The following is a 14,473-nucleotide window of genomic DNA, read 5'->3' on the forward strand; positions in this document are numbered from 1 at the left end:
AGATTAATTCAGATATTAATAACTCAAATATTAACCAACTGTCCATTAAATAATAGACAGTTCAGCCAGCCATGTTTTATTTACTAACTATCAGAAACATGTCTAATCAATAACATCTCCAAAAGAAGCCTAATACTAGTACTATACTAGCGTTATTACCCCAACTTCTGGCCACTTTAATTACAATATTAGAAATCTTAGCTAACTGTAAATAAATAGAAGTATTTTATTCACTCAAATCAACATTTTTCAGGAGTCATACGTGTGTAGATTAATGTCCAAGACTTGCTTGACTTTGAAAGAAAATATGTTTTTAGATAAAAACGCTTTTGTTTAAGTAGGCGCCAATACTGCTAAGATTATTAGCGCCCCCTAACTTCAGCCACCTCCCCTGCTTGTGACAGTCAAACAAGAGACCGTTGCTACCACATTCAGTGGTTTTGAGAGGTTTACAATGAGATTACGTTTGTCCTGTGTTGGTATCCGTACTCTACATGTAAGGACTAGAATGGCGGTAGATTTTCTCCTCAGAGAAAAGGAAGCTAACCGCTAAGCTAACTTTTACACTGAGGGAAATATCTGTCGCGAAATGGAAATGTGTTGTGTTCCACATGCAGTTTTGCACACAAAGAATTACAACACTGTTAGAGATTCTTAAATATTGTTTAGATATGTGATTTCTTGCAACACTGATGTTTAAATGCCCTACTGGGGCTTGATCTTACGTTTTATTGTTTTACCCAATGCGATTGGCGAAGAGAGAGAGTGGAATTGCACCATATACGGCAGTGGCCGGAATTAGGGGACGGCCCGAAATAGGAGGAATACTGATAGTAACTAATATAAAGAGCAAAGTATTAGACAAATGATTTACAGCAAATTGTTTGATAAAGGCGGGTATAGCACTGTGAAAAGCGATCCAGAATCTATTATTTTGCTACCACACAGCAACACCCTATTTTTTGCAAATGAGAAAAATCTGACATCTGAGAGAGAACATACATAATTGTCAAGGGCCTCAGGTCAGTAGTAATGTTGGATTTTTAAAGCATGGGACAGTTCATATGGATGCAGCTTGCTCTCCAGGGTAATGGTTGTATATGGAAGTTCAGATCGATAACACAAAGCACAAACATGCAGGAGAAATCATCAGATGAAAAGATGATGTAGTGTCTGGAATCCTTGAACCTGGTATTCATCTTCCAAACAGCAAAAGTTTTGAGACAAACATTTTGAGGGTTTTGTGAATATATTCAGTTGTGTACAATACAACATGCTCAAATGATCCATGCTTATCTTCCTTGATTTTATAGTCATAATTATTACATTACTTCTTTTACATTTTGAAGTTCCCACGTTAAAATTCATATGAATTCCTTTTTTAATCCATTTATTCTAAAACTATAATGCTCAGCTATATTGTAAATGAGGGTCTCCCTCAATGTACATCTGAGTGAAAATAAATGAGTTTAGGTTACTAAAGTATCACATTTATAAGTAACGTGTGTGTTGCGGTGCTGAATTCTGAAATACTTACTTGCGTTACTATTCACGCAGTACATAAATGTAGTTTGTGAGGGAAACCAAATGTAATGCGACCTCTTTTTTATCTAATGCTGAAAGTGTCAGAGAACTTACAGAAAATGTCAAGGTGAATAAACTGAGAATGTGAATTTAGGTAAATGTTTACTGGTGCTGATGGGTGTGGGTTCACTATTTGGCAAGGAACAAGTCACTGCTGCCCTTTCTGTCTAATAACTGGTTATTAACGACTTTTAATAGTATTAATGACCTTTATATGCTAAAGTTGTACCAATCAATAAATCCAATCTGTATGGATGGAGTTATCCTTCCCCCAAGGTTATATTAACCTCAGGCTGAAGGAAGACAAATCAATTTTTTACAATATTAGCAGCTATATATGTAATACAGCTTTACATGTTGTAGATAAGTGTAATTGGCCTTTACATTTCTATGCATGCATACATAACATGAATATCTGATTACTCATTAACGATGTATGAGATCCGTACTCATTTGAGACCAAGTGTGTGTTGTCAGAACCTTTATGGCGATGTCAGATATTTTATACCCCAGTTCTTATTCCACATGAGGTCTAAAGGCTGACAATCCATCTGAGGCAGAGGCACAGCCTGTACCAGGAACGAAGCACTGTTGAAGCAGCCATTTTGAATCATTAGCCTGCACAGCGCTAAGGGCTGCCATTGTGACACGGGGAATCAATCACGGGCCAATGTGAAACTGGGAGGGTATCAGAGCCAGACGAAAAGGAGGCAAACCGTGGAGACTAGGTATGACGTATGAGGGCATTTGCATCAGGTTTAATTTTCTCTACCATGTTCTATGTTTACATTTACATGCGCACACATGGGAGCCATGATATAGTGCGGCTGACTTTGAGCGGCGGCTGAAGGCGGGCGTTTATTTTGGCAGTGTCACCCGGTGAGTGACGGTCCAATCAGGCCTGAGATGGGCTGTCAGGGACGTCAGGCTGAAGGATGAGAGGAGATGGAGGCAGAGACATCGAACAGGATGCATGAGCGAAGGTTCGAAACACGACTGAACTGCTTTCCCTTGTTTGGAAGTGGGGCCAAATTTAACAGTAATTCTATGTCAACCTTCAACTGGCAGGTTATTTAAAAAAATAAATATTGGTCAAAGTGGCAATGAGAAATTTAAAAGAAACATAGGGAATCATGGAAAATGAAAATTTCTGAATGTGGATGTGAAGTTCCTGTTCAATAAACAGATTCACAGTATCACCCATGCACTCCACATAACCTTACTACCCCTATCATAAACTCTATTTACACCTGGTCGCTTCATCTGTCTTGAGCATCAGGACTAGATGAGGCCAAGCCACATAACAATGCAAGTGTAAACGTACACAATCTGCATTTAAAACAGATACAAACCTGAATGCTCCAACCACTTCAGGAGGTGGTCCATGACGCATTGGAGCATAATCTTAAGGTCCTTGCATTCTAATTATATTCATCAAGCCTTTTTTTCCCCATACACAGAGAGGACAGAGAGGTTTAATTTTCAACAGAATTTTCCAGTGCTCTTTAAACTTACCAATCCATCTCATTAGTGAGGTGAGGATCTGAAGATATTTGGTTTTCTGTGCATTGAAAAATGTGAAAGGTCCTAACAGCAGAGTGAAGACAGCCTGCAAAAAAAAAAAACACAAATATTTGTCAGCTTTTCATAGTAAAGTAAATCATTTATAATAACGAATTCACCTGATTAGAAACACTACTGCTAAAACCTAAATCCAAATCCAGCTACAGAAAGAATACAACACCACTTGACTGGTTAAATGCATATACACAAGAGTACTGGAACACAGTACACCTACAGAACATATTACGACATCCTGTTCTAAATCTACAGATATTACTTCTGCCCATTTATACGTTTGTGAAGTCAGACACTAATATTGAGCGAGATTAGGCTCTGTGAAGGCCAGTCTAGTTCTTCCACACAAAATACCTTAACCTTCTGGAGTCGGCGCTCCCGCCTGCAGGATAACTCCACCTGTCCTATATTGGCGCCCAAACAAAATGGTAATAAAATATGCATGCAAGTTTACAAACTTTTTTTAATTATTGATGTAACATCAACTTCTCAAATCAGTAGCTTAACATAGTAACACTGATATAACATTAACATCAATGTTCAAAAATTCAGAAATTTGGCCTACTAATTAAATTGTGCAAAAAATAATCAAAGGCCTAATCAGAGCATTAGTGACTGCAATGAACCTGTTTTGCATGACGCCATTTCAGAACAGGATTGCATACTTTATACTGCCACTCTCAAGTCATAAACACTGTAAACACATCTATAGCCCTACTGTACTCTTTATATTGTTCTGCCGACATATACCAGGCCGACATCAATTGTTATTTCTCGCACTATGGTTCCAAGCAAGCTACATTTTTCTGGTCTCCTAACTAATGCTTTTTTAACATGTTTAAGGGCTATTATTGAATGCATTGAGAGTGGGTGCTTTTACTGAGAAAGCTTTATTGGCAAAACAGAAAGGCATTAATAAAGGCATACAAATGATAATTTCTTCCGATTCCTTGCACCCCACCTGCTATACCTACTCAACACTTAGCGAAGACATCCCCGACCTAAGCTCCATTTCTCCAACTGGTAAATGGTGTGCAACTGTGTCTTATCAGCACCATGGCTCATCACATATGTCAGATTTTCCGATTCAAAAACAGGTCTGGCACAAAAATCCGGAAACATGACAAGAGCTGTTTTAGGCCATGGTATGAAGGAGGAGGGGAGGTGGGGGGAGTGAGTGATAGAGAGAGAGTGTGTGTGTGTGTGGGGGGGGGGGGTTACAACAGCCAGCCTAGGGCCATGTGGTGTTGGGCTGGTATTAAGGGAAGCAGGGATGGCATGACACTGGCAGCCATGGCATAGCACCTGTGCCAGGGAAGCAGGACAGGAAGGAAGGCTGGCATGGAAGAGATGGAGAAGAGAAGAGAAAGCGGGCCAGACAGAGAGGGCAGGAGGGAAAGAAGAGGCTCTCAAAACCGTGCAGGGTAGGGTGACTCAGATCACAGAGAGAGAGAGATCTCTTATTCCAAATTGGTCCTACTAGTGTGCAGACTGTCATCCAGAAGAGCAAAGAGCTTAATAAATCTTTAAGGAGCTGGTAGGAAGAAGAAAGAAAAACCCCTCAGTGACTCTGACTTAACCTTTTATGATTGCTAGCTCAGAATCAAATGCATTTATTCATTTAATACAAAGTGCAGGTCATTCTATAGAACTCCTCTATCTAGTCTTCTATACTGTTTCTTTTTAAAGAAGCACTTATGTTTCAGATTATATGTAAATACAGCTACACTGGAAAGCAAATCTAATACATTTGTGGAGGGGAAAAAAGCCCCCTTTGGGTTTGAAGATCACTCTGTTCCTGTGGAGCTGTGCTCTGGCTGAATATGTGCATTTCACTTTAGATGCCAATGGATCCGTTGGGTGCTTCAATATTAGATAAAGGTCTCAGGACTGCTGAGGCCATCACAGCTGCACAGCTGCATGGAACCCTATAAGAGACCAGTGAGAGACACTAAACTGTAAAGGTGACCAAGTCTGATCTGGGAACTGAGCAGGACTCCTTCCCCAACTTGCTTCTAAATCTAAAAGTAAATCTGAGGAATAGAGCAGACTCGATTACAGAAGAACAAAAGCAGCAGGCTGAATCCGATCGATGTTCAAATGAGAGAAAGATCAGCACATTGAAGCACTTTCACAATCTACTTAAGTTTAGCCTCCACCAATATTGTATGACCTAGAAAGTGGTCCTGTCTATAATCTCTCGCACAGCCTGCCCCAGTGTGGCAAGGGCATGGTCTCTGGAGCCACAGAATCAGTAAGGTGGATCTACATGTGACCCTCCTACTCCAGAAGGCTCATTCTTAATGAGATCCCAAAACACCTCGCCAGCTCCCAAGGACAGGGCCTGTGTCCGCGGCTGTGAGGACATGTCTGCTCCCACATTATACAAATGATACGAGCCCGTCCTTTTGCTACATTTTTGGCCATATTAGCAACAAACTACAGGATTGGCATTGGGTAGTTAAAATATATATGAGCAAGAAAACAAGAACCAGAACCAGTGGATGTGGATGCTACCAAGTAAACTAACATCTATAATCAGTTCATTTTTCATTTGTGAGAACTACCTTTGTGATATTTCTTAATATCCCTGTAATTACATGAGCCTAAAGCATCTAAATCAGCTGCATGTTAACTTTTTTATATAACATTAAATGATATAGACTCGCTGTTCTGTTAGAATGCATTGAAATGTTTACATTTGCACTTTCACTCATTTGTGATAAAGGAACACTACGTAAGATTTGGGTTTTTGCTCCTGGGGCTCCCCACTCATCTATTTCTTTGTGTACAGCACCGTATTGAAATCAATTGGAAAGAGTAGGGGTGGACCCCTAACCCCCTGCCGCCAAATATTACACAGTGCAGTTTCTGCAGTGCTGAGCCAACAGCATCAATATCAGAAACCCTATTATATATCGGTGAAGCATTGCAACGATTGTGAAACTGTAACTTTAAGGTAAGAATATTACGTAGTTAGGAAAAGCTTTGTTTTTTACTTACAGAGGACTGTACAAACTAAAAAGAGGAAGATTTTGGATGTCTGTAAAATCTGTTGCAAAATCACTGCCAACAATACATTTCCATAAAGCATTCATTCATTCATCTGTAACCACTTACCCAGGTCAGGGTCAGGGTGGGTTCAGAGCCCATCATTACCCATCATTATCAGTCTCTTGTAATCAGTAAAGACACTATTATTCATTAATGGTGTCAGCGTCTTTTACTCCATATACAGATTTATCTACCAGGGAGGGTGCGTTCTAAGTGCTTCAGTCCTGGATTTGAGAGGGACCATATTTGATCCATTTAAACAAGAACCATTCACAAGGGACCGAACTTGGCCCCTGGTCCGTACTCAGAAATGGCTACATAAGGGATTTTTTAAACAATTTCAACCCATGACCTTATATTGATGGGAAAAAAATGTACAATGTCAGCAAAGCAGAGAATTCTACTATGTACTATATGTGGGGTAAACTTGCTGCTTGGTACTTGCTGACACATCTTTTTAAACTATGAAGGAGATTAATTGTGCCGTGCACTGAGCGCTACTCAAACAATCAAAATTCTTACTGAGCCCCATATGCAGATATGAGCTCAAAATAAGACAGAATTTCACACTGTCCACACTGACTTGTGACTACGTATAATGCCACAGCTCTCTGAATGCAGAGAGAAATTTAATCTCCACCATGGACCATGGTGAAAGTTTGTCTATTGACCATGTGGTGACACAGAATGGAGGACTGTAATCCACCAAAGAACCAGCAAACAGGGATTATACTCTCAAGCCACTCTGTCCCACAGTCCCAAACCATTTGTCAAATCTTTGCTGGGAATTGACTGCATCAGTAAATAGTGCTACAGGATAAAGAATACAGTGAACCGACTCTTCGCAATATACACAAAAGTGACAACAGTGAGAATAAACAATTCTCAATGCCTAAGTGAGCAGCCTTAAAGGGAACGTCTGTAATTGTGGGTAAACACAGTTCTAAGCTCTGGGTCTTTTACGGTGGAACGGTGTGTTTGAGGAGTGATTCTACTGTTGTTTGTATGTGGATAAAGTTGAACTTGTCTATGTTTTTATTCACTGTTTGAATTAGCCTGACAGAACATAATGAGATTGACCTGTAAATCAAACACAGTGAGTCGTAGAGTTTCTTTAATTGTTAACATCTCTCTCTCTCTAAAACTGGGAAAACTGGGAATAGAGGACAGAGTTTGGGACTGAGGTCACTGTTAGTGGAGCTGTAGAAGGTGATGTGTCGTTAAGGCTGTACTGTGACTGATGGAGGTGGAGGGATGGAGGTGACAAAAGAAGCTGTGAAGACCACAGCTGGATATTGGAAAGTGACAGCCTGAGTGTTGCATGTGACAAAGGAGGGTTAAAAAAAAGAAGAAAAGAAAACGTCTGCCAGTAGCTGTTCTAGTTTTGACATGGCGGAATCACTTGTGACTTTCTTGATAACTGAAACTGTAGTTAACTTCTTGACTTACATGTAAACAATCAAACAACGGTCACTACGATTACAGGGAGGATGTACCAAATCAGCAATGGACAGAATGTCCCAGTAACAAGAAAAATGGTGGTAATAAAAGCTAAGGCACTGAGATTGGTCAACTTTATTTCAAAGTCGGATTTGAGGAATTCTGTTACTGCTTTATTAGCTGATAAATGTAATTGTTACATGGATACTCACTGATGTCATTTCTCATCCAGAAGTGGATGTCTTTTATTCTGTTTGTTGCTTTCTCTTGTTGTTGTTTTTGTTGTATATAGCTTTGTTATTTTGCCAGGCTGCGAGTGTAAATAAAAAACAAAATGTGATTTTTAACATAGTGGAACCTTCACACCAACGTCAGCGCTCTGAAATCACGAGAAGACGCTGGAAGAGGAAGAGTAATTGAATTATTGAGTAGGAACAATGATGAATTTGTCATGTGACTGTAAACACAGCAACTAAACGCCACACACTGAATCCATTGTCTCCGGAGTTCAGCAGTGTTTTTGAAGGTCACAGGGTTGGTTTGAGGCTCTGATTCTGTGTTGCTCCTCTCATTAAAAGGATTATATTTTCTTCAGCCGCCTCCATCCTGCTCATTTGTTTGGTCTGTAAACATGATAATGGACAGCCTGATTTTTAACACATCCTTCAAACACAGAATAAAACAGGTTCTAATTCAAAATCTGACAGCGTCGCAGTCCATCAGTTTCGGACTTAGGGCTGTCGGTGAAGGACACTTAACTTGGTCTGTGTCCATAACTACAAGCCTAAATTCACAAATATAGGCCTGTAATATAAAAGGAAAAAATATATGACATGAAAGTCTTTCCCTTCTTTCTAAGAAACAAAAAGCACTGAAGGCAAAAATCCTATATTTTAGTTGAAAGCCAACACACACTGAAGTATTGCTACAGATGAAGAAATCAAAGAGTTTTTAGAAATGCAGGAGGCAACATAAAAAAAAGAAAAGAAGCAAGAAAAGAACGAAGGAAGCATATTTAACATGCAGAAGGAATGCTTGGACAAGGGCTGCATTACAAATCCAACACAAGCTGATATGTTTAAAAAAAAGTAAACACCCTGGAACCACCACTGAAATAATTAGTCTAAACATGTCTTGAACAAATAAGAGCTTGAAGAAACGAGTGCCTGCTTATCTTCTAGCAGCACGATGTCTTGGTCATTAGTGCGACCGGTCTGATCTGAAGGTCTCTATTTACTTCAGTCTTGAACCTTGTGGTCAGTGTCACTTTGGCCCAAATCCTCATTTAACCCAAGGATCAGTACATTAATGAAACACATTACTCCTTGCTCTAAGCGACTTCACAGAAAAGCTCCTATAAGACTTTTTAACAAACTTTAACATTAATTTAACTTGTGAATTTTGCATAAATAGTCTATTGCTGATTATGTTGGATTTATATGTATTTTGGGTGCCTTTTGTTTTTGTTTCTCAAAAGAATTACTATTACTTTATATTAGGTTTGCACTGATTTAGAATTTTTGGGCCGATACGATGCGATAATCATCACCTCGGAGTAGCTCATACTGATATTAATAATCGATAATTTTATCTTTTTGTAATTAAAGCAAATTCACATTGGATTAAAGCAATCAAATTCTTTTAATAATATTCTGTTACAGAGGCGTGCCTGGACTGTGAGGATACCTTTGGCTTAGCCCCAAGAAAAATGTGCTCTACCAAATATTTGTAAGATAAAACTGAGCAGAAAATCAGATCTTACTATGAGGTGTTTTGCTTTAATAGTAAAAGCCTACAAAAAGTGTATAAATTAATACGTTGGTTGCACATAAAATGTTACTATGAGATTGTATTATGTGAATGCTAATACACTAACACACTCAAAATACATACAAAATAGATGTGCAATGCATTATAATATATATGGTTTTATCACATTTATCCTCACAATCAATACATAACATGGAGTTTTTAAAACAGATCACTGCGTAATTAATGGTGCTTGTCAAAATGATTTGTAAAATAATTTCTGGTAAAAAAAAAAAACTCACCACAAATAAACTGAATTTCTCTCAGACATAACATCAGTTATTAAAGTAAGGTTAAAACAGTAATTCAGTGCAGTTTGTCTTGGAGGAACTTTGACTCCATTGGCCACAGCACTGAATGTTGCAGAGCTAACTCTGGCTACTGATTGGCTAAATAAGTGACGACCAATGAGAAGCACGTTCTCTCATGCCGTGGAGTATTAGCCCCTCCCTCTGGCTGAGGGAGAGCTGTGAAGCGTCGTTGTCGTAACAGTTTCACCTCAAAAATATGAAATAAAACGCCTCTAGTATCGGTTCCACGGGATGATTGGCAACCCAAAACACGACCCTCACACACTCCAGCTCTGAATCAGACTCGCTGGAATGTGTGTTTGTGCCGAAGAGTTTAAAATCAGATGCTGAATGACTATCTATTGTAATTTTTTATATATGAAGGGCTCCTGCTGTGTGTGCGTACACGGAGCGCCGCTAACATTTTAATTCGTTTTCAACAAGAACTAATTTAACCCCAGAAACATAGTTGTGTATTTACAGGCATCAGTAAAAACTCGCAAGCACAAAAAGGCACCAAGTTATCGGTTGTAATATCGGCTAAAATTCCAATATGAGGCAGATAACAATAACAACAAAAAAATAAATCAACATATCGTCAAATAACGTACTGTCCGCAGATTTATTGCGCATCACTATTTTATATTACTTTTTTGGAAACGCAATCTCTTTACACCCAAAAATATATAAGAGAATTGTAATTAAATCAGGAACTAATGTGGTTTCTATAATTCTAAATAGTGTATTAGGGCGGCACGGTGGCGCAGCAGGTAGGTGTCGCAGTCACAAAGCTCCAGGGGCCTGGAGATTGTGGGTTCGATTCCCGCTCCGGGTGACTTGGTGTGTTCTCCCCGTGTCTGCGTGGGTTTCCTCCAGGTGCTCCGGTTTCCTCCCACAGCCCAAAAATAACTCAAAAAGTGTCCGTAGGTGTGAGTGAATGTGTGTGTGTGTGTGTTGCCCTGTGAAGGACTGGCGCCCCCTCCAGGGTGTATTCCTGCCTTGCACCCAATGATTCCAGGTAGGTTCTGGACCCACCGCGACCCTGAACTGGATAAGGGTTACAGATAATGAATGAACGAATGAATAAATAGTGTATTAGAAAGAATACTAAGTTAAAAATAACAGTTAAAAATGACAAGTTTTTTTCCTGATTTGACAAATCTTAATTTAAACCTCTGCTTAACATTTTGTTTTTACATAGAAAGGAAATATAAGCTGCTTATTTCTGAACATTCTATATGGTTCAATGTTGCAGGATCAAAACTTCACATGATATAACACCACCCACCACCAATAAAGCCATTGTCTGATATATTCTTAATTCAGTTTATTCTCCTTTAAGAAAGAGGATGCTCCAGAAAGTCAGTGATGTGGACCAGCTATTGGACAGGTCGCTGGTTCTGTCAGGGCACCAGTGTCAGTCTGACAGGAAGTTCATATGTATGCTGACCAGTGCAATCTGTCACACACTCACTGGACCCTGAGGTGTTAGCATGTAGTGGAACATGAAGTATCAAAGAAAAGGAGTGCTTTTTTCTCCCTTCGCTCTCAAGCATTGATCTTTGCCTCTAAGCTAGGGCCTATTTGGATGATGCAACTCAAAGCCAACATAAGGTAAAGTATCTGCAGTGGTCATTGTAAAAGATGTGGCTAATCAAACTGGTCACAGCTCAAACCCACTGTATGCCATGCTTCAATATTGGGATCATTAAACGATGAATCATGTATCATATTTAGAAAAGTCTGGATAATTTGAAGCTTCATGTTATACTGCCTCTAAATACAAAATTCAAAAGCAGCATAGTAGATACACATATATTTTTTTAAACAAATTTAAAGTAAATGTATGTACTTCAACATTAAAATGAATCCAGCAGCCTTCCTTCAAAAGGCAGGTCATCTAGTAATTGTCTACCAGAGTCAGAGGTGATTTTGGAATGAGAATATCTGGGAATAATCATAAAATGTTTTGGACCAAATGTGTCTTTCGAAGGCACTGAAGTGTAATATTTTCAGAACATATTTGAGAATGCAGACACATTCAAAACAGTTTTAATGGCGGCAAAATAAAGTAACATTTTCAGTCGAGCAAAACTTTCATGGGTCCATGAATGAGAGCCATTACATTTGCAATTTGTATTCACTTTTCAGGGCAAGTATCAAGGGTAAAATTATAAAGAACTTCGGTAATGGTACCACTTGCAAATTCAGAATAATAATAAATCAGAGCCAAAGAAGAGAAGCTGAAACAACTATAACACCATCTGTGGTCACAATTTTTTTTAAACGATAACAAGATCTGAAACAACAGCCAAAATACAGAGTGTAACCAAACACTGCTGTGATAGCGAAGTGACAGTGACAAGCTTTATGAAATTTGTCCTCAGCATTTAACCCATCCGTGGCAGTGAACACACTCACACTAGTGATTAGGGGCAGTGAACACACACAAACACACCCAGAAGCGTGCAGCTATCATCTGCGCCCTGGGAGCGTTTGGGGCTTGGTTGCTTTTGCTCCAAGGCACTTCAGCCAAGGATGTTCCCGCTGGTCCTGGGGACTGAACCAGCAACCTTCCGGTACCAAGCACGGTCCTCTGACCATAGATGGATAAGATGGATGGATAGATAGATGGATAGATGGATGGATAGATGAATGGATAGATAGATAGACAGACAGACAGACGGACGGACGGACGGATGGATGGATGGATAGAGGGATAGATAGATGAATGGATAGATGGATAGATAAATGTATAGATGGATAGATGGATGGATAGCTGTATAGATGGATAGATAGATGTATAGATAGAGGGATAGATAGATGGATAGAGGGATAGATAGATGAATGGATAGATAGATAGACGGACGGACGGATGGATAGATGGATAGATAAATGTATAGATGGATAGATGGATGGATAGAGGGATGGATAGATGGATAGACAGATAGATTGATAGATAGATGGATGGATGATAGGTAGACATACATGACAGAAATGTCTATGTAAATATGACTGTACAACACTTAACTCACATAAAATTAAACCTACAATAACTTTCCCAAACTGACTGATAAACCCCTTGAAACATTAAAACGTTACATAATCATGAAGATTGATTAAAATTTGTCTGGAATAAAAGCAGCACAGTGACTCAGGAGGTGGATGATAATTTAGTGACCTTTGTCTCTCTCTGAGACATTTTTACTCAGGCTTTAACTGTTAATTAGCAGAGTATGACACCAGAGACCGTCCTCTCTCTGCTCAATTAAAGCTAAAACAGAACGAATAAGGCTGGTGGGTAACATTCTTTATTCCATTAGCTCGTCTGTAATGTCACATTTACTGAAAGTGCTGAGCACATCAAACAAACGCATCATTACATAGCTGCCATTTTTAATGCACTACTACAATTTTCTCAGAAAAATATATTACATAAATGTCTCGAGCCTAAACGACAGACACGAGAAGTTAAATTCCATGAGCTGTTTAATAGTTTCTACTCCGGTCAAGGACAATGCACCCCGTACATCAGTCTTAAAGTGGTATTTCAGCTCCATCGGAATGCTGTAAATAATTATAATCTATTACAGCAATATTGAGGGTGTTGTTTTAGTTTCAATCAGGAAGTCTGGTTTATCATCAGCACGTTTAGCATTTGTGACAAAATAGTTTTTATTTCTTACCCATGATTTCTGGTGAATTCTGGATCAGACGTTTCACACAGCTACATGTGATCTATAATCTATATCTACTACTCCAACTAATACTATTACTACTACTAATTATTATTGAGTGCACATCAATCTGTGTATTCCATGGATGTGTTTGAAAACTAATGGCGAGCATGGGCAAAAACACAACCAGTGACTAATGCTCCGCTGGCAATCTGAGTCACCTGAAGCTCTTGTATACATACATCTCTATTTAGAACTGTAACAGAATCAATAAATCAGCTTATAGGAGCCTGTCATGATGCTGCATTAGGCTGCCATTCATGGGTCAGCTGTTCTTCCTCACAGGCCCAACATAAAACACACATCTGCAGCTTTTAAGAATTGTTCTTGCATTAGGAGTCATTTTCTGCTTGATTACACCAGCAACTGCACTGTGAATCAAAGCCGTATGCATGGTTCTTTCTAAAACAGTATCGGCTCACGAGGTGGAAACACTCTAATGACTTTGCGGATTGGTCTCAAGTTCACGGAGGCACTTTGGCTCTTTAAAATAACAGATGAAGTGTTATTGTCAGCAAAAAGTGTGACTTTCTGAAAAACCAATATCACCTTATACTTCATTAACAACTGGAAAGTATTTACTTGAGTGGAGGCAGTGGAACGTGAATGGAGAAAGATATAGAAGAGGGAGGGGACGGTCAGTAATGCAAATTACACAGTAATGCAAATGCCACTGGGCAGCACGATGGCTTAGTGGTGAGCACATTCGCCTCCCACTGTCCCAAGTCCCATCTGGGTGGAGTTTTCATGTTCTCCCTGTGTCTGCGTGGGTTTCCTCCGGGGGCTCTGGTTTCCAAAACATGGAGGGTAGGTGAATTGGCTTCTGTATAACTGTCCTGGTGTGTATGTGAATGAATGTCTGTATGTGTGAGTGAATGTGTGTGAGCCCAGATATGGATTGGCGCTCTGTCCGATGCAGTCCTCCAGGTGGATGTTCGTTCCTGGTCGAGAGTACGCTGTGCGCGTTTGGCTGCCGCTTCT

General features: G+C 39.5%; 1 protein-coding gene across 1 annotated transcript in view; it reads right to left on the minus strand.

Annotated features, from left to right (window-relative positions):
• Positions 1-14,473, minus strand: part of tmem104 (transmembrane protein 104) — a 65,248-nt gene that overhangs the window by 16,284 nt on the left and 34,491 nt on the right. Inside the window, exon 9 of the mRNA XM_066643018.1 lies at positions 3,100-3,193. Coding sequence (XP_066499115.1) covers positions 3,100-3,193 — 94 coding nt within the window. The remainder of the gene's footprint in view (positions 1-3,099; positions 3,194-14,473) is intronic.

The sequence above is a fragment of the Hoplias malabaricus genome, chromosome 13, assembly GCF_029633855.1.
Source record: "Hoplias malabaricus isolate fHopMal1 chromosome 13, fHopMal1.hap1, whole genome shotgun sequence".
In the NCBI taxonomy this organism is placed as follows: domain Eukaryota; kingdom Metazoa; phylum Chordata; class Actinopteri; order Characiformes; family Erythrinidae; genus Hoplias; species Hoplias malabaricus.